Source organism: Pongo abelii, chromosome 6 (genome assembly GCF_028885655.2).
Source record: "Pongo abelii isolate AG06213 chromosome 6, NHGRI_mPonAbe1-v2.0_pri, whole genome shotgun sequence".
In the NCBI taxonomy this organism is placed as follows: Eukaryota; Metazoa; Chordata; class Mammalia; order Primates; family Hominidae; genus Pongo; species Pongo abelii.
This window is the reverse complement of record NC_071991.2, coordinates 113071337-113092727: the sequence shown is the minus strand read 5'-3', so window position 1 is coordinate 113092727 and position 21391 is coordinate 113071337. Positions and strand designations below refer to the sequence as shown.

The 21391-nt window shown below is 32.5% G+C and overlaps 1 protein-coding gene across 5 annotated transcripts in view; it reads left to right on the top strand.

Moving 5' to 3' along the window:
- Nucleotides 1-21391, top strand: part of TFEC (transcription factor EC) — a 243807-nt gene that overhangs the window by 205461 nt on the left and 16955 nt on the right. For 4 of the 5 annotated variants that reach the window (XR_008527196.1, XM_054559712.1, XM_054559710.1 and 1 more), the window contains 2 exons: nt 1741-1827; nt 19506-19620. Coding sequence is in view for 4 of the 5 variants with exons in the window: in XM_054559712.1 (XP_054415687.1) it covers nt 1741-1827; nt 19506-19620 (202 nt within the window). In the remaining variant the exon portion in view is untranslated. Of the gene's footprint in view, nt 1-1740; nt 1828-5649; nt 8078-19505; nt 19621-21391 lie in introns of those variants that run through there. The other variant, XM_063726148.1, reaches the window with a different exon arrangement.

Genomic DNA, 21391 nt, shown 5'->3' with positions numbered 1-21391 from the left:
TCATTTCAGATGTAGGACATTCCCATCATTACAGAAATTTCTATTGGATACCACTGGCCTTGAGGATTCTGTGATGTCAGTTTCTTGCATACTTTTCCACTTCATCTCTAACCGCTCTTGCCTTTGCGCACTCTGCTCGATTCCCATTAGTGCTCATTCTTTCTCAAACATGTTGAACTTGTTCCTACTTTAGGTGTTTCTTATTCTTTTCCCAAGGATCACCCTTCCCCATGTTAATCTTATCTCTGTCCAAATGTCAGTAAATCTTCTATGATGCACTTTATAAAATAACAACCATTTTCATCAAGCTGTATCCTCTACCTGCTTTAATTTCCTCAGCCCACTATTTGTTATTAAGCTGTTTATGGGTCTGTTTCCTTAAGACTTTGAGCTGCATAAGAGTAAGAATTTCCTGCTGTTGGCTATGGTAGCTCCAGTTCTAACCACAAGATCTCACAGTAAACATTGCTTAATTAATATTTGTTAAGATATGAATAGTGTTCCATATTTTTTGGAGTATCTTAGTAGAATTCTCTGAACACTTAATTCTCTTAAGTTCCTAGATATCTTGCTTTGAAGATAACATCAATAGAATTATAAAATATTTTTCCATATCTATCAGAGGGTACTCCTGACTGTATCTGCATATATCATGGGAAATTCACAGTACTATAGTTATATAAATAAAACATACACAATATCTTTGAGTTTATATCACATTTAAAAATTTAACTAAATGGAATATGATGGAAGCAAAGAGAGCTAGAGCTAGAGCAGAGAGAGAGAAAGAGAGAGAGAGAAGCAACCATTTTTTTAAACATATAAACTTTTAAAATCTCCCCCAGCTAAAGTACAGAAGGGAAGGAAAGTTTCTGTTTTAGAAAAGAACTGAGAAAGGAAATAGAAAGCCAATGAGATTTGGACTATAGAGCCACATTTCTAGGATGTCAGTCCTTCCTCCACCACTCACTCACTATATAATCTGGGACAAATTATTGAATTTTTTTCTCTCAGTTTTCTATATAACAAAGTACTCATTTCATAGGGTTATTATAAGTATTAAATGAATGATGTATGTAAAGCACTTAGAAGCATGCCTGTTACTTCTCATGCACTATAAAAGTGATTTTTATTGTTACTATTTAAAATGTTCATAATTATTGTTGTTTTTGTTATTGCTATTGCTATTACCTATTATTATTGGTCTTTAGAGAAGGTAGGATGAAATGTTTCCATCTCTTCTATATCTACAGGAATGTACTGGGTAATATTTAACCATGAATATTTAGATATCCACATATAAGATGCAATCAGAACATTTTAAAAGAAAAATAAAGTTTGTAGAAAGTAATCTCTGTACATATTAACTATAGGGACCCTATCTGCCTTGAGATATTTCATGGTAACCACTCTATTTATGTAGATACTGATTTCCAAGAGACTAGCCCAGGGTGATTTGCCAAGTTGTCACCTGTCAGCCTTTGGACACAAGTGCAAGAAAAAGCAACAGACCAAAGATTGTCAGGATTCCTGCATTTTCAATGCTAAAGTAATCTGTGTTTGTATATATATATATATAATATATTATAATATTGAGGTTTTATATATATGTATATATAACCTCAATTTAAATTGTCTAAAAAACTTTTAAAGATTGCTAGAATTTTTCTCTCTGTTTTCAGACTGAAGCACGACTTTTATCATTATGTACAATATTCTAAATGTATTATATTTTGCTAGATGGAGGACGTTATTGAGGATATAATCGGTATGGAATCAAGTTTTAAAGAGGAAGGAGCAGACTCTCCTCTGCTAATGCAAAGAACAGTAAGTGATTTCAGACCCAAGAAGGTCATTGAAACGGAAATGAATACACTCTGATAATAAAAAAATTTGATTAGCAACTGGTGCTTTTTTCTGCACTTTTTAAACAGACAAGATAAAAGATGAATACTAGAAAATATTTATTGGTGCAGAAAAAAAGGTTATCTAATGGTTGAAGAATATAGTGCTTGTACTAATCTCTCTCTCTGTCTCTGTGTCTATCTATCTAATCCTATATACATGCATCTAACTATATATCTAATTTGCTAGCATTTTCTGTAAGGAATTTAATCTTTAGATTTTCTATTTTAAGCACGGCAAGTAATCAAACACTCTTATAAGGTCATGACTAAATTTTGACTATTTTACCATGACTAATACAGCTTTCAGATTTAAAGTCTCTGTACCTTCGTGGAAGAAAGAAAATATTACAACAATGAAAAATATAAATTTACTTCTAAGCCAATAGCCAGAGGTTAAAGTCAAATTGAAAAAGATAGAACAGGCCTCACCCTCCTTTAAAGTATGTAGAAAGACTTCTATGTTGAAATCAGTACAAATTCCTGCGATATGAAAGGGTAGTGTATTAGCTCCTATTTGCTTGCTGTGCACCTTCTGATTGTTCATTTATGAATCATAAAAATGTTATCTGTAAAGGGTGTATAAGCTCTTTCAGCATGTTTTGAAGGATTATTGTTGGTTTGTTTACAGTTTACAATCTTTTAGAGAACAGGAGAAAAAAGAATCTCAAAGATCGCAATTGAATTGTTACTTTAAATATTTAATTTAAAAAAGTGAATTCTGACTATATTGAGTTGTGGACTATTCATCTATAAGTCAGTAGGCTAGACTACATTATGATGGATGTTTTCAATTTAGGGCCTAGAAAAACATGTTGGTGGAAGCATCCCTTTTTTTTTGTATCAATTCTTCAGTGGACTATCTAATGAGAGAAGTGTCTCTTTCTCCTTTTCTCTAGTATGCAGGACCTCCACCAATACTAACTCTACCTGCTAAATATCAGATGGGGTTTCAAATCTGATTTTTGTTGCAGGATTTTTTTTCAGTTTTCATTTTTTTAAATATAGAATGATGACTCTACCTCTTTTCTCTTCAGATTTCAAGTAGCATAGTGACATGAAAACTAATTGTCTAGATACATTTGATATTAACGCTAATATCTCCCTTTCTAATTTCACAGCATGAGGATCCTATTTTCTTAACCAATATTCAACTTCTGAGTTTGAGGAAATGATATTAATTTCCTGCAGTCTTCTCTTCTTTGTACATGATACTTACTTCATTGAAATTGTATATACTGAAACATTCTCTGTCAAATTATCTACTTGTTTTGTAGAGTCTTTGTAGAATGGCTTACTCCGTAAAAAATTGGTGATGAATTTCATTGGGAATATGCTTTTGATATACAGAATGTAGTTTTAAATAGATGGATGCTATTGGCCTAAGTGTATTTACATAAAGAAATATCTGCTGTTAACTAACCAAAGATTATTGATAATTTAGATCCACATGTAAAACAAAGCAGTTCAATTAACCAAATATTTACTGAATACTTATTATATGTAAAGCATAATATTCACACAATATGAGACTGCAAGTTGAGTGAGGCACAATTCACATGTCAAGAGATGACAATATAATGAGGTAGCACAATGAGTCATACCTGAGAGTCAGGGCGGGAAAGAATGTGGAACTTGGGTCAAACCCGTTTCTAGTCCAGACATGGTGCAAATCACGTAACCTGCCTTTGCTTTGGTATCTATTTCTGTATTATGGGAATAATTAAAAATATTGGTCTCTGAAGGCTGTTTTAATTGATATCTTATAGACTACATATGTTCATTTTGAATGCTAGTCAGAGATTTGCTCTGCAGCTCAAATGAAGGAGAAACCATGCGAAAGTGAGAATTTTTGGAAGTCCTTTAGAAAGAGGTGATGTTTGAAATATAGTTATGAAGTACTGTATAGTTAAGATTTTAAGAGATAGACATGAAGGCAGAAAAGTAGCAAGTTAAGAGAACAACATAAGGCAAGAAGTGAGAAAAAAGAGAATGTACAAGAATAGCTGGTAGAATAGGGGTAGGAAACTCTGAAGGATTTTTATAGTTTATGTAGATAAAAGCAAAGACTTGTTAGATTCAGAAAAAAGCTTTGAGTAAGTATATTAGCCAGTGAACTTTTGGTTGCAGGTGGTTAACCTGACTCATAAGGGGCTTAAGCATGAAAGGAATTTATTGGTTCATGCCATCTAAAAATCCCTAAGTAATATTGTATGTGGGCATCCCTTTGTAAATTTGTCTCTGTTTTCTTCTGTGCTGGCTTTATTCTCAGCCATTGAACAGACACTGTCATAGCCTATTCCCAGCCATGCATACACTTTTTTCTTGCTAACCTAGTTTTTTTTCAGACATCCATTCCTTCACAAGAAAGAGGAAGTTTCTGATTAATTTAAACCAATTCTGGTGGCCCCATTTCCCTTGCCAGAGATTGTTTTAAGAATGGGCTTGTGCTGCAATTCTGGCAAGTTGAGCAGGATACTGAGACCTGCTTGGAAGTTTTCTTCAGTCTGTAATTTCAAGAAAGAGAAGGCTTTTTGCTTCTCCATGATTTATGGGGCTTCTGTAGCCTTTTTTTTTTTTCCCGAAAGGTAGATAAAGTGAGGAAAAACAAAGGAAATAAAGGGAAAGAGAAAATCAACAGATATGGAAAGAAATGCTGCTTATATGCCCCTGGAGAATTATATTGCCTATGGATATGTAAGGGTTTTTTTTTCTTTATTTTATTAGCCAATTATATCAGGATTTTCTGATTCTCAAAAACAAATGCATCCTAATGGAAACATTCAGTTAGTATGAGATACCTAAGAGGAATTGTTTTTCTTCTTATTTCCAGTTAAAGCTCTGGGGTAATAGAGCAGCTTCTGTCACATATCTATTTCTAAGCCAATGTCTCTGGGTCTTGGACCTACCCTAGAGCTGTGGCTTGAACAGCCCTCCACAACAAATTGCCCAGATTGAGTGAGAACCAAGAAAGCAGTAGTTATTACCCAAGCAAATGTGAATGGATTCTAGTCAGGCTAAATTAACAGATGTTTATTAAAATAAGCTTCAAAAATGAGAATATTTACCAATAATTATTATTATGTTTACCTACTATATGACATGGGTTGTCTGTGTTAGTCCATTTTACATTTCTATAAAGGAATACCTGAGGCTGGGTACTTTTTAAAGAAAAGGGGATTATTTGGCTCATGGCTCTGCAGACTGTGTACGTGAAGCATTACCCTGGTATCTGCTTCTGGTGAGGGCCTCAGGAAGCTTTTAGTCATGGCGGAAAGGAAGGGGAGCCAGAGTGTCACATGATGAGAGAGGGAGCAAGAGAGAGGGGAGAAGTTGCCATGCTCTTTTAAATAACTAGCTCCCATGTGAATAATTGTCCTAGTTCATTATCTAAAGCTAGCCCTACCATTTGTGTCTGGGATCCTTCCAAAGGACTTTTCTTCTCTAAATAGCTCCTCCTTCTAGATCATCAATATATACTGACCTACTGGATTATAAATATCAGCATTTGTCAGTCTTTTTTTTTTTTTGCTTTTTTAAAAATTTTATTATTATTATACTTTAAGTTTTAGGGTACATATGCACAATGTGCAGGTTAGTTACATATGTATACATGTGCCATGCTGGTGTGCTGTACCCATTAACTCATCATTTAGCATTAGGTATATCTCCTAAAGCTATCCCTCCCCCCTCCCCCCACCCCACAACAGTCCCCAGAGTGTGATGTTCCCCTTCCTGTGTCCATGTGTTCTCATTGTTCATTATCAGTCTTTAATAACACTCACTAAAAGCAAACCAAACCAAACCACACCCTTTAAACACATTTCCTCTCTGGCTACTAGGCTATTTCATGACTCCTTTACATACACACACAAAAAAACTCACTGCCCCCATTTTCTCCCTGCCTCGACTTCCTTCCCTCTCATTCTCTCCTCTCCAATAGGGCTTTTTTCCTCACAATTCTAAAAGGGCTCTGAAAACCAATCAATAGCAAACCAATAGCAAGCCAATCAATAGCAATCAATAGCAAACTAATCCAGTAGCAAATTCTCCATTGTCACCTGACTTGGCTTCTTAGTGGCATTTGACATGGTTGACCACTTCCTTCTTCTTGAAGAGCTATCTGGGATTCTGTGGATTCTCTGATTTTTCACTCATTTTACTGGTTCTTTTTCCTCACAGATGTCTAAATTCTGGAGTGTCCTAAGGCTCAGTCTTTGGTCCTCTTTTCTCATATATCAATACATGTCCTATAGGTAACATCAACACATCTCTAGCCTAGATCAATCCCCTATATGCCAGACTTATATATTCTACTGTTTACTTGATATCTTTTGTGGTTCTAACAGATATCTTAAACATAACATGGCTGAAAAGAAGTCCTCCCTCCAAAATCTGCTTTTAGTTGATGTGAAAGAAACAAACAAAAATGGTCATTCTCTGCTTTTCTCTCTCTTACTCCCATACCCACATCTATCAATATGTTTTTGTAATCCACATCCAAGATTTCCAGAATCTCACAGCTTCCTATCATGTCCTCTTGTAAAACATGTTCCATCGTCTCTCACTACAGCCACAGGCTCTGACCTAGCTTTCCTGCTACATTTTGTCCCCTTACAGCTGTTCTTCACAGAACAGCCAGAATAATCTTCCTAAAGAAATAATCAGATCCTGTTTCTCCTTGCTTAACATTTTATTAGCTTTCTGAAATACTCAGAATATAATCCAGACACTTTATTATAGTCAGCACTTCCCTTTGACTTCAGGGTCTGGATTCAGTGGCATCCTTTCTCCTCCTTAAACATGACAGGAATATTATCATCTTACAACCATTGCACTTCGTTTTCTTAGTTTGGAATGATTTGTCTCAAATCTTTGCATGGTTACCTCTTTATGATTCAGATCTTTAGTCAATGTCAGCTTGTCAAAGGGGCCTTCCACAATTACCCTAACTATAAGACCCTACTCCATGACTCCTCAAATCAATGTCTTATTTTATTTACCCTCTGACTTATGAGTAGTGTAACACAAATGATCTTATTTATCACTGCATTTACCTATTTATTCTGTGCTTCCCCCTGTAGAATGCAAACCCCTTGAAGACAGGGATTTTGTCTGTCTCATTTACTGCTGTGTCTCTGGAGCCTAAAACAGTAGCCTGTTTTGTTGTTAGTACCCGGCATAGTGACTAACACATCACAGGTGCTCAGCAAATGCATGTTAAATAAATGACTAAAATTCACACATAGTATTGAAATAATTGTTTTCATTATAATTCCTATTCAGGAATACTTTATTCTTGTTGCAGTAGCATGGTACTACTGCAACAAGAATAAAGACAATAATAATAATAGCTACCATGCATTGGTTACTTACTAGGCGACAAGAATTATGCAAAATACCTTTAGTGAAAAACTACATTTAATTTCACAACAAACCTATGAGATAGAGACTGTTATTGCCTATTAAAATTTTACAAATGAGGAAAGAAGCTTAGAGAAGTTCAGTAACTTGCCCAAGTTCATATAGTTAATGAATGGCAAAGTAGGGCCTTGAATCCAGCCCTGCATGAAACCAGTGCAACTATCCTACCCATTCTGCTGTGCCAGCGGTCCCAGGGAAGTAGCCATTTCATAGAACTATAGAATCCTATGATTTGAAGGGGTCTGAGACAGATCTTATCATCTGGCACACTCCACCTGAATGATTGCTTAGCCTCTGGGTTTAGATCTGTGTATTATTTACACCCTTTGGTCTTAGTTTCACCCCTTTCTTTCAGAGACGTGGTTGTGCATAGTAACTCATTTCTTTTAACATATATAGGTATTTTTTCAATCAAGTGTCTGTAAATGCTGGTGGCATTTGGTTGTCTAAGTAAACTGTTATAGTTCAAGATCATTCCAGAGACGAGGAATGAGTAAATATTAACAACCCCCTGTGCTTGGTTGGAACTTGAAAGGACTGCATAACATCAGTGAGCAAGCTTTTGTCAATCACAATCTAGACAAGATTAGTCTTAAAGTCCAAAGAAGAACCAAAGTTCACTTTAGTGTAGAAGTTTCTGCACAGTTCTCTTGGTTATTATTTGCAAGTTTAAGGAAAAGAAAATGATGAAGGAGAAAGAGAAAACCATTGCTATTGTGAAGGTTATAGACACTTCAAAGTTAAAACTGGTGAGCAAGTATATTTTGGAATTCTTTCAGTGTCTGGAGATGAAACCACCTTAAATACTAAATTTAAACTTTATAAACTTACAGTCAATAAAATAAGGTATGTAAACACTGAGCTTTGAAACGCATAAAATATATTCTGCTATATTGACAAGCGTGTTTACTTACAAGATTATTTTTAGTGCTCTGGACTATAGTAAAACAATTATAACAGTATATTTAGTAAAAAATATTAAAACTCATGTTTATTGTTACTTTTTAATCAAAAGATGAGGGTTTCAAACTAATTGTTGCAGTGTTTACATTAAATTAGTTGTTTTCATTTATTTATTACTAAATAGATCATATGTATATAATATGCATGATGCAAAAGTATTTATAAATTATCATTCTTTGTTTTGTACTTTATCTTTTCTATTATTGTATATAGTCACATATTATATTTCCAGATAATCTGCCACTATACGTATAAACCAACTCACCAAGGACAAGGATCTCCTACTCCAGCTCAACACATTGTATTTACATATGTCATACTAGGACAAAAATAATAACAGCAATAACACAGTGGGATTTCTCTATTCAGTGCATGTCATTTAAACTGTATACCTCTGCTTCAGTAGCCAAGAAAACAAATTTGGAGGAATATTAATGGTGTGTGTCATGAAACTATAAAGACCTTGTTTACTGCATCTACATTAATAAACACCCAAAAGGAAAGACAATAATCTTTCAAACGCCAATTTTTTGCTTGCATCGTGCACTCTAGGCTCTCCTACAGTGATCCTCTTTATACATGAAGTTTATTTTCCTTTTATGTCTACAGTTATTCTATCTAATCTTTTACCATTTTAAGGTCACAATGAATGTTTTCAGAAAAAACACAATATAGGATCCAAACAACTCAAAATACTCCCTCAGTTTCCCTGGACACTCACATTAAATATATGATAGTGCACAGACACATACATGTAAGGTATTTTTTCCTTTTGTTATCTCTACTAATAAATTATCTGGAAATATAATATGTGACTATATGTAAAACTTTTTTACATTTTTGTATTTATAATGAAATTATCTAGGACATTATATATATATGTATATGTATATACACATATATATCCGGAGATTCTTAGCTTTACATATATAATCCATTTTCAGGAACACGGTAAATATATACTATAATGCCTTTTCTCTTGCTGAGTGAATAAAAATGGAGAATGATAAAGCAATTAATTTAAGTTCAATTAGAAAATGTATTGCAAGTTTGTTAGCCCCATATTATTAGGGTGAAAGGAAAAATAAACCAGGCTGGCCTGAGGAAGAGTGCTGGAGAGGGCCTACCCAAAGTTGAGCCTTAGATTTGGATGCTTATTGAAGGAATGGGGACATTGGTAGTGCAGAAAACAGCAGTGGGAAAGAATAAAACTGAGAAAAATTAAATCCAATGCCTTGTAACTTTTTTTAGTACTCAAAACACTTAAGAATAAAAGTTTTAAAGGCAAGGCCCTTCTACCTATAGGGTAGATCATAAAGAATCCAGACATTGTGTTAGACATTCCTTGGATTGAATCCAAGCTCTCTACTTCTTTATAAAGCTATATGATCATGAAATGATGATTTCATTTCTTAGAGCTTCAATTATTTTATGTTTAAAATGACAATTATAATACTAGAGTTGTTATAAAGATTACCTGAGATATAGTTATTTAAATTATTATTATGAAACATGCTTGGTTTAATACCTGGTATGTAATAAATACTCAGCTGTCTATGGCATAGCACATATGTTAGGATCATGCTTGTATTTTATTATCTTCTTAAAAAAATTCCCCATATAGAAATTCCCAGATTCCTTGCAGTAACATTCTTCCCCCTCACACCCTCCCTCCCCCTAGGGTTTGAAGTCTATTGTTGAGAGCCATGGGCACAGTATGTTTACATGTGGTGGTAAGAAATCTTTCATCTTGAGAGTAGTGGGAAATAATGTCGAATAGAGAAAGTGGGGCCATGCAGCGAGATTTTGAAAACTAAACGCAAGAATTTGGGCTTCATACGTGAGTTAAGGCAGAAAGATTTTAGATTTCAGATTTTTTGACTGGGAGAAAGCAGAAGGAAGTTGTATTTTTAAACTATGAGTTAGTCTGGGAGGGGTAGTGGTAGTTAATTGAGAGAGATGAAGAAATACTAGTGGCAGGGAACATAATTTAGGCTTAGGGCCGTGAGGATCTTGAAATATGAGAATAGGGAAGAATTTTCAAACTGAGAAATAGCTCTTAAAAAGTCATATCTGAGGGATAGATCAGATATAAAATATGAAGAGGGAAGAGGCCAAAACAGTAGAAAAAGCATATGTGGAATTCAGGTCAGATTATTTATGTTGTCCTGTATTTGTCCTGATAAGAATAGACGGATATATAAACATTTTCAGAGGTTAATTTTACTTAGATATTTCTACAATAATTTTGGACCCAGATTTTATTTTCTTATAGGGCAGCACTGATTTTAAACAAAGACAAAGCTATATTTTTCTAGGGTTATGAAAACATATATTGTCTCAAAAATATGTTGCCAATGCACTGAATTTGAATAAAAGTTTCACTGTCTTTTCTTCCAGACTTAAAATTGCAATTTGGAGACATTAGTAACTTCAACTAAAAAAAAAGCGCTATTTTGATAAAATGTGAGACAAATGCACACAATTCCTTATCCTAACAGTAAGCAAATGTGTAATTGAAACTTTGATCCTTAAGCATTCCATTTAGAGGATAAGGGTATATGGTAAACAGTGTTTCACAATTTTGTATAGAATCATTCTACATGTAATTAAATCAGCATCTTTACACAGTAGTAGAGTAGGAGATTAAGAGTAACAAATTTGATGAACAGAATCAGAATATCTAAGCCTGAAGAGGTAGGAAAAATTCCCTTTAAGAAGCTATTACTGTGGTAGAATTTTTGTAGGTAAGAAATACTATGTCAAACTATTTACTGGTCTTATCCAAAAAAGTTTATGAAATATATACCTTATGTGTAGAATTACTTTTATATCAACATCAGTTAAAACTTAATTAATTTAAAACTATACAGAAAACTCCAGTTAGGCATTTAAAAAAAAATCTGGCAGCATTGTGAAATTGTTACCGTCATTTCTACAGTTATCACACTTGACAGCATTGGCCTTGTCTGTTCTTTCTCCTTTGCTAGTCTACCATGCATTGGGCTAAGAAAACATGATCAACTTGTTTTTATCTTAGTTGTTTTTAACTTTGTATATATAAAGGATATCAAGCTGTGTGTGACATTTTGTAACTTAAATGTTTTCTCTTAATACTATATTCTGCATGAAGAAATAGACTGATACTGTGAACATATCACTTTTCTTCTCTTACCTTATTACCTTGGCTAGAATTTCAAATGCAAAGTTGAACGTCAAAAGGAATGATTTTGATGGGAATAATTAATTAGGATGTTTGCCTTAAAGTTTCAGACATATTATTTATCAAATTACAAAAATTCTATTCCTAACAAACTGAGTTTTATAATAAATGGGATTAACTTTTATCAAATGCTTTTTCTGAATTTGTTGAGATGATCATAGATTCTTTTTCTCTTTTAAATTATAAAATACACTTACGGGAAACCAAACTTGGTGGTGGCAAATTATCTTATTTATAGTTTTTGAATTCAAAGTGTTAATAATATTTTGCTAAATATTTATAATAATGAGTGAAACGGGCCTATAATTTTTCCTCCTCTAATGTCTTTATATGATTTTGGTGTCAATGAATTGGGACATATTCCCACTTGCCTTTAAAGTTGTTTGGAAGCATTTTTACAAAATGGCATGATATATTTCTTGAAAATATGATACTTTTCCCCATAAAAGTATCTAGTTCAGATATTTTCCTTATGAAGTATGTTTAAAGTTTCTTTTGATTCTTCAGTAATCATAATACGATTACCACTATTAATTACTTCTTCAGTCAGTAATTACATTTACTAAGTAATATTTTTCTAGAAAATTTTGCATTTTGTCTAAGCATTTACAATCAATGGCAAATTTTGTCAACTGTGAACATAGATCATTTCACTTATTTATTTCCAATGTGGGTAGCTTTTGTTGCTTTTTTTTTTTGCCTAATTATTCTGGCTAAAACTTACAATACTATGTTGAAGAGAAGTAGTGAAAATAGCATCCTTATCTTGCTCCCTGTTGGTAGTATATCCCATTGTGTTTTTATATTGGGGTAAAATATATGTAACATAAAATTTACCATTCTAAACATTTTTAAGTGTACAATTCAAAGGCATTAAGTACATTCATAATGTGTAACCATCACCACTATCCATTTCCTAAACTTTATCAATATCCCAAATAAAAACTCTGTACTCATTAAGCAATAGCTCCCCTTATCTCTGAATCTCCAGATCCTGATAACTTTGGTCCACTTTCTGTCTCTATGAATTTCACTATTCTAGGTACCTCATATAAGTAAAATAATACAACATATATCCTATTGTGTTTGGCTTATTTCACTTAGCATAATTTTTTCAAATTTCACCCATGTTGCAGCATTCATCAGAATTTCATTCCTTTTTAAGCCTATTCCATTATGTGTATACACCACATTTTATTTATCTATTCATCTGTTGATGGACATTTGACTATTGTAAATAATGCTAATATGAACACTGGTGTACAATTATCTGTTTAAGTGCCTGCTTTCAATTCTTTTGGATACATACTTAGAAGTGAAGTTACTGGATCATATGTTAATTCTATACTTAACTTTTGAGGAACTTCCATACTTCTTTCCACAATGGCTGCACCATTTCACATTCCCACCAGCACTCCTCAATTTTTCTTTTGATATTAGCCATCTTAATAAGATTGAAGTATTACATGGTAGCTTTGATTTGCATTTTCCTAATGACTAGTGATATTGGGCATCTTTTCGTGTGCTTATTGGCCATTTGTATATATCTTAATTGGAGAAATGTCTATTCAAGTCTTTTGCCCATTTTGAAAATTGGGTTGTCATCATTCTAAGCAAACTATCACAAGGACAGAAAACCAAACACTGCGTGTTCTCACTCAGAAGTGGGAGTTGAACAATGAGATCACATGGACACAGGGTGGGGAATATCAAACACCGGGGCTAGTCAGGGGGAGGGGGACTGGGGGAGGGATAGCATTAGGAGAAATACCTAATGTAAATGACGAGTTTATGGGTGGAGCAAACCAACATGGCACATGTATACCTATGTAACAACCTGCACGTTGTGCATATGTACCCTCGAACTTCAAGTATAATAAAATAAATAAATGAAATTGGGTTGTTAGTTTTTGTTGTTGAGTTTAAGATTTATTTTTATGTATATATTCTGGATCTTAATCTCTTAAGAAATACATGATCTGCTAGTAGCTTCTCTCATTGTGAGGGTTGTTTTATAGATTTTTTCTTATATTTATGTATTTGATCCATTTTGAGTTAATTTTTGTATGTGGTGTTAGGTAAACATCTAACTTCATTCTTTTACATGATGATAGCCAGTTTTTCCCAACACCATTTGTTGAAAAGAATTCCTTTCCCCACTGAGTGGTCTTGGCACCTTTGTCAAAAATCATTTGACCATAAAATAGAGAGAGTTTATTTCTGGACTTGCTATTATACTCCCTAGGTCTATACATCTTATTGTCAGACTCACACTAGCACAGATTTAGATAACTGCAGCTTTGTAATAAGTTTTGAAATCTAGAAGTGTGAGTGCTCCAACTTTGTTCTTTCACAAGATTGTTTTGATTATGCAGGGTCCCTTGAGATTTCATGTGAATTTAAAATGCATTTTTCTATTTCTTTAAAAAATGCAGTTGGAATTTGATAAAAATTGTATTGAGTTTTAGACTGCTTTAGATAGTATTGCAATGTTACAATATTATTTCTTTTCATCCATGAACACAAAATGCCTTTCCACTTATTTATGATTTCTTTCATTTCATTTGGCAGTATTTTTTAGTTTTCAGTGTATAAGCCTTTTGCTTCTCAGTTTAAGTTTATTCCTAAGTATTTCATTCCTATTGATGCTATTTAAATGGAATAGTTTTCTTAATTTCTTTTTCAGTTTGTTCGTGGTTCATGTGTAGAAATGCAACTGATTTTTGAGCTAATAAATGAATTCAGCTAAGCTGCAGTACATAAAATCAGCACACAGTTTGATGGTGTATGTGCATGTGTGCATGTGTGTGTATAAGTGTAGAATCTTAGGGAGGGTTTTCTTAATATGAGATCGTGTCAACAGTTAGCAGAGATCATTTCATTTATTCCTTTCCGATATGGATAGCTTTTGTTACTTTTTCTTGCCTAGTTATTCTCACCTAAACTTACAATACTGTGTTGAATAGAAGTAGTGAAAATAGGCATCCTTATCTTGCTTCTAATCTTAGTGGAGAAACTTATTACCTTTTAAATCTAACGTACTGTTGTTACTTTATCCTTTCATTTGAAATGTTATTCATTTAATCAGTTTTGCTAGAAGCATGTCAATCTTGTTAATTTTTTTTCAAACAAAAACAACCTTTGGTTTATGAATCTATCATTGTATTGTTTTGTTCTTCACTGATTTATGGCCTTATTTTATTATATTATCTATTCTAGTTTCTTTGGATTTATTTGGTTATTTTCCCCTATTTTTTAAAGAATGATGGTTAATTTATATAATTCAAAAATGAATCTATTTTTATCATTTATTATTTAAGGCTATGAATTTTCTTTAAAGCATTGTTTTGCCATATTCTAGACATTTTTTACATGTGTTTTATCTTTGTTGTATTTTAAAATTCCAGTATGATTTCATCTTAAACTTTGAGGTTTTTAACAATTTTCTAAAATTTCAAAATATTTTGGCAATCAGATACTCTATGAAATGTGTTGAGGGTTTCTTTTGACTGAGCACCTAGTCAGTTTTTGTATATGTTCCATATGTACTTGAGAAAACTGTATTCACTATTTCTTCATGTAAAACTATATACAAGTCTATTGAGCTGAGATTTAACATTTATTGTTCCAATCTTCTATACCATTACTGATTATTTTTGTCTGCTTGACTTTTCAAAAATGAGGAGATGTGTGTTAAAGTCTTCCACTATTTTGGTGTATTTATTCATTTCCCCTTGTAGTTCTAAACATTTTGTTTCACATATTTGGAGGTTATTTTATTAGAAGCACACATGCTTGTAATTGTTATACCTTTTAGGAATAGTGACTCATTATCCCTAATGATTTTTTAACGTGAAAGCCCTTTTTTCTGATATTAATATAGCTACATCAGCTTCCCCATGGATATCATTTGCTGGATATGTCTTTTTCCATTCTTTAAGTTTTAATCTTTATGTGTCCTTTTACTGTGTGGATATGTCTCTCATAAGATACTTGTATCTAGTCCCTGTTTTCTTACTTTATCTGTCAACCCTTTACCTAGGGAGTCTGACCTATTTAGATCAATTATTATTATTGATATGTTTTCACTTGCTCGTCTTAATTCATTTTTGTGCCCCATTTTTAAGTTTCTCCTTAATACATTCTTACCACTTTCACATCCTTTGGCTTCCCTGCGACAGCAACCCAATTATGCTGATATTATCTAGATCGAGTTACATGGTTATGTGTTTCACTTAATCTTTGATCTTGGATCCATTGCCATTATTTATTCCACAATCACTTTACCAAGATATATGATCAATTTTATTTTATATTTTCGAGCGTATTCATTAAATATCTCTACTTATTTAAGCATTTCACCCCAACTTTTTCCAGTGTTAGTCTTTATGGGATGCACTTTCTTAAGCATTGTATGCCTAAGAATATTTTTTATCATGGCCTCATGTGTGAATGACATTTGAGCTGGATATAAAACTATAAAACTTCGTTTTATTTTCTTTCAGTGTTTTAAAATACAGATTTGTTTTATTTTTCCATTCAATTTTGCTATTGAAAAGTCTTATATTAATTGGACTTTTGTTCTTTGTACACAATCTTTCTTTCTAGGCTTTTAGATTTTTTCTCTTTATTATTGTATATTATTTCATTTTAGTATAATATATCTGAATGTAGGTCTTTTCTGTCATTCTTATTAGTCATTCTATAAACACTTTGATTTTTAAATGAAAATAAAATAATGATGACTTAAGGTGAAATAAAACACTGTGGTCCATTGATTATTATTAATTCTTTAAAATGTGTCTCCATTACTTTAAAAAATTCTTTCTTTCTTCCAATATTATTTTTCTCTCTTTTTGAAACTCCTGTTATCTGTAATTTAGTTCTAATAATTCTATTCCCTGTATTGTTTAGGTGTTCTTTCATATGTTCTATTTTTTAGTCCTTTTCCTTATCCTCCTGGGAGATTACTTTAAAAATTTGGCTTTATATTTTACCAATTGTTTTATTCCTTTTTCATTGTTTCCATTATGTTATTTTTCCACTCTATAGGATTTTTTTTCTAAGCGTTCTATTTCTCATATCTCTCATTTCTCCTTGGTCTCTTCGATCATTATGTTTACTGTTTATTATTTTATGTTAGAAGTTATTACAAATACCTTTGATGTTATTTATAATGTTGTTTGTTGCCTTAATTTTGAAATAGTCATTTTCCTCAAATGTTTTGATATTTTGACCTGCTAGCTCATTTTCTTCAGGAAATATTAGTTACTGTAGATAGCAGTGTATATGTAGAAAGGTGTATATGTAGAAAGTAGTATATATGTAGAAAGGTTAGACTCCATTTGTTTCAGTCCCTATGACCTCAGTAGTGGAGATGTGAATAAAATCTAAGGCGAAGAGCCTCTGATACCAGGAAACTACTACTGTCAATCACTCCTCACCTCAGATCAGGAGTTCACTTTTTTCTGTCAGAAAGAAGTATTGCCTTATAGAGAAGTAGACTCTGCTTTATCAGGCCTTCTCTCTCACTTTGTTGACTGGATTTTATAATAAATTATTTATTTTATGTCTTTAAAGTTTGTGAATTTTTTGTTAATAATAATATGTTTGCATATTGTCACAATAAAGATTTTGCTTTACTGAGAAAGCAAACTTTTAAGAATATCGTAATAAATATTTCTTCATAAAATAGGTATTCATTTGCCTACTGATCTACAAAACTAAGTTAAAACTTGGACCTTATTACCTAAGTTACTTATACCTTTGACAAAGGTTGATATAAGTTTTCTTTGTAAGCTTTTTCACAGGTGAATGCAATCTGTACATTTTCACTAACACTGGACTCTTACATCTTTTAATGGAGAAAATGCACTTTAGGTTACATGAAGTGTACTACACACTTTGAAACTGAACTCAATTGTTTAATGATATTCAAAAAGTGATTAGCCATTTACATGAAATAGAGAAGTACCTACAGCATAAAATTAAATAGGATATTAATTATTGTGCTTTAGGGCATAAATTAGACAATAACCAAGATCAGAAGAATATGCAATATGGCTACAGTTCAGCAGGATTAGATTCATTATCAGAATTTAGACCCCATTTCTAAGGAATAATGCACTGGGTGCTGTCTGACTAGGTAATATGGAGGCAAGGAAATGCTATAGTTAGGAACCTCTTACTTTATTGTTGCAGTATATCTGTAATATGGCTCCTTTTCTTCCTTAACATTTCTGCAACTTGCCATTTCTTCATTGAAATCCATCTGAATTCAAGCTCTTCAGAGGGAAAGTGCCCTTTTCCTAGTTCTGTCCCCCTTACTCCCTTTTTGTTCAATGTGTCCGTTATGCTTCTCAAAGGCACAGTGGAAATGTGCAATTCAAGCTGGTGATGCCTCAGCTCATAACCAACAGGCCTTTCAAAAATGACCTTGGAAAATGTACACTTTAAAAAGTATGGCTAAGTGAGTCACATCTTAGAAAAACATCTGCTTTTTGGATTTTTTCCAAAGAATAATTGTATTTATTTGCTACTAACACACATTGTCTGCCTAATTTGCTCAACTTTGTCCCTATTTTACAGATGAGAAAATTGAGGAGAAATAGCTGATGACTTCAATAGCTGGCCTTTATGGCTCCCTTCCAAGACCCATAAAGCAAAAATTCTCTTACAATTAAGTTTATATAAAGTAAACGTGAAGAGTCCTAATAAAGTTAATAATGAAAAAATATGAAAAAACACATCTGAGAGCCATATAAGTCTAAAATGTCCTTATTGATATGCATATAAACTGACGTGATTTCAACTGTGTTTTCAAATTTTTCCCTTCAGGTATATACAACATTTATTATATATACTATAATAGATTATTATCTCAGAAACTAATTTTGGACATAATATGTCCTTTCTTCATATTTACTTCCAGTCTGGTTTTATCAGTTCTCTCAAATTGAATTGGAGTTTTGCAAAAAGTGGGTTGTGAAGTTAGATTCTTCATGAAGACTTGTTAAAGCATTGTTTTATTGTATGTTTTATTCCTAGTCATTGAGGAAATAAAAAAAATTGCTTCTTATTCAGCTCTTGATTTATTGCACAAAAGTGGAAGAAAGATACTCACAATGGAAATATCTTAAAATTTCAAATCCTGCATAGTGAATGCAGCTTGTTCTGGAATAATGAGTATTAACCTGAAATATGAATATTACTTAAATTTGATTTTCTTGGGAAATCAAATCAATAAGCACACTTTGATTAATGAATTGGTGCAATTTTGAATTGTGTATAAAGCAACTTAGGTTTTCTGAAAAATTGTCCCCAAGAAGCAGTTCAAGAATTGCAGTGTTGCTATAATTGGATGTACCCTATATTCACTAGAGGCAAAAGTAGTTTTAGACTACTTTTGGTTACCAGCTGGGATATTTATAATAATCTAGAACATTAAGTGTACAATGAGAAAAAGTATGCCTTCCAGGAAGGGAATAGTTTCTCATTTAATTAACAGTGTAAAACACCTCTTGACTGTGAGTTGCTGGTAGCACTGATGGTATTAAGAAGGCTCCCAAAATGTTCAACCGTTATACCTAATTTGTGGGATGTGGTGAACTTTCCAGCTTTGCAAAGATGTATATTGATTTTTGTCCAAAATAATGTTTTTAATTACATCCATTTATAACCAGGTCATATGCTGGATCAAACTTCCATAACTTTGTAAATATTAATAGGAATTTTCCTTCATACATGAACTGATTTCTCTTTTTGCTTAAACACATATAACTTTTTTCAGCACATCTTATCTGTAAGCATTTTATAATGCATTTTTAAAAAGTTAATGCATACTCTTGTCTTGTTTAAAAGCAAAATGCCCCAAATTAGCAATTATTATTAACAAAATGCCACATTTAAAGTGGAAAATGTAACATATATAACTAAATATATCAATTTGCACGAACGTTTTTATTAATCTTTTCTTCCTTTTTCCTCTTAAGTTATCTGGAAGTATTTTGGATGTGTATAGTGGTGAACAAGGAATTTCACCAATTAACATGGGGCTTACAAGTGCTTCTTGTCCAAGTAGTCTACCAATGAAAAGAGAAATTACAGGTAATGTTTCTTTTATAGTTTTACCCTTTTTATTTTTATTAATAACATAAGTTATGAGTGACATATATTATGCTAACTAGAATTTTAGAAGTATAACAAAACAATTACAAAAAAGAAGGCAGACAGTAAATTCATCATTTCTTTCTATGATAATCAAGCAGTAAGTTAAAATAACTTATAGTTTGACTGAATTGATTCATTATTTTGGAAATTGAGCAAATACACATATATGTTTTGTATACATATATACATGTATATACACACACTTATATACATACATATATAAAAGACAGCTTCATTTAACATAGGTTCATTTTTATATTAAATAGATGCCATTTATTAACATGGTTACAAAGAGATATAATAAATTAGAGAAATTAGTCTATTCTTCGCAGAATTTGATTAAAAAAACAAATATTGGATTTTTTTTCTTTTTAGCTTGTTTTGTGGATTCTATTCTTTGTATGCAGAATTTGATAAAAAACAAATATTGGATTTTTTTTCTTTTTAGCTTGTTTTATGGATTTCGTGATAGACTCACATCTAATTTTCTTAATTGAAAATAAATCCTGAGTTTTCAATAGTTTATTTTAATTGTTACAACTCAAATTATAGGAGCATAGTCAAATTCTTCCAAAAGAAATAAGGAAATCAACCCAGGGTGAAAGGAGCTACTTTCCTAAAGGTGTAACAGCTGATTACAGGCAGAACTGGATCAACGTAAGGGTTTCCTGACTTACAAGTCCAGTGTTAGTTTCTCCATAAGAATAAAGTAAATAAATTCACTTGAGATTTCTGCAATAAACTTTTGGTTTGGAGCTCAAACACCATGGTAAAATTTTAAATAAATATAACATGACCACTCTTAAAGCTCAAACAATAATTCAAAAATGTCTATCATCCAAATTATTCAGACTAAAATTAATGACTATAGTTTTAAATAAATACATTTAAATAAAATGTATTATTTTACGAACTTTTTAAACTATAACTCTAATAATATTGTATTTTTTTTGTTGCATAACAACAAATTACCCCTGAAATTTAGCAACTTGATGTAATAAACATTTATAATCTCAAAGTAATAAACATTTATAATCTCATTGAGTCTTTGAGCATCAAGAATCCAGGAGTGGCCTAGTGAATTCGTTCAGACCAGAATCTCTTATGAGGCTGTAGTCAAGATGTCAGCCAGAAGTACAGACACCTGAGACTTGACTGAGGCTGGAGGATGCACTCCCGAGGTGTTTCACTCAAGGTCTTGTAGGATAGTGCTTCCTGTTGGCAAGTGGTCTTTGTTCCTGACTGCTTGGACTTCTTCATAGGGTTGCTTGAGTGTCCTCATGACATGACAACTAGAGATCAAAGAGATGCCAATGTGAAAGTTAAAAATTTCTCCGATTGATATACCTAATACTAAATGATGAGTTAATGGGTGCAGCACACCAGCATGGCACATGTATACATATGTAACTAACCTGCACATTGTGCACATGTACCCTAAAACTTAAAAGTATAATAATAATAAAATTAAAAAAAAATTTCTCCGATTATCTAGCCTTGGATACCATACTAGTCATTTCCACAACAAGCTAGTGGCTTCACAGGTCAGCCTTATTTATTTAATGTGGGAGGGAATTACAAGGTGTGAATACTACAAATTAAGAATCATTGTAGGCCATCCTAGAGGTTGATGGTCATATAAATACAACCACACCATACATACAGGGAAGTGCCATTTACTGGAAGAAAATGTGGAATTGTTTCATAT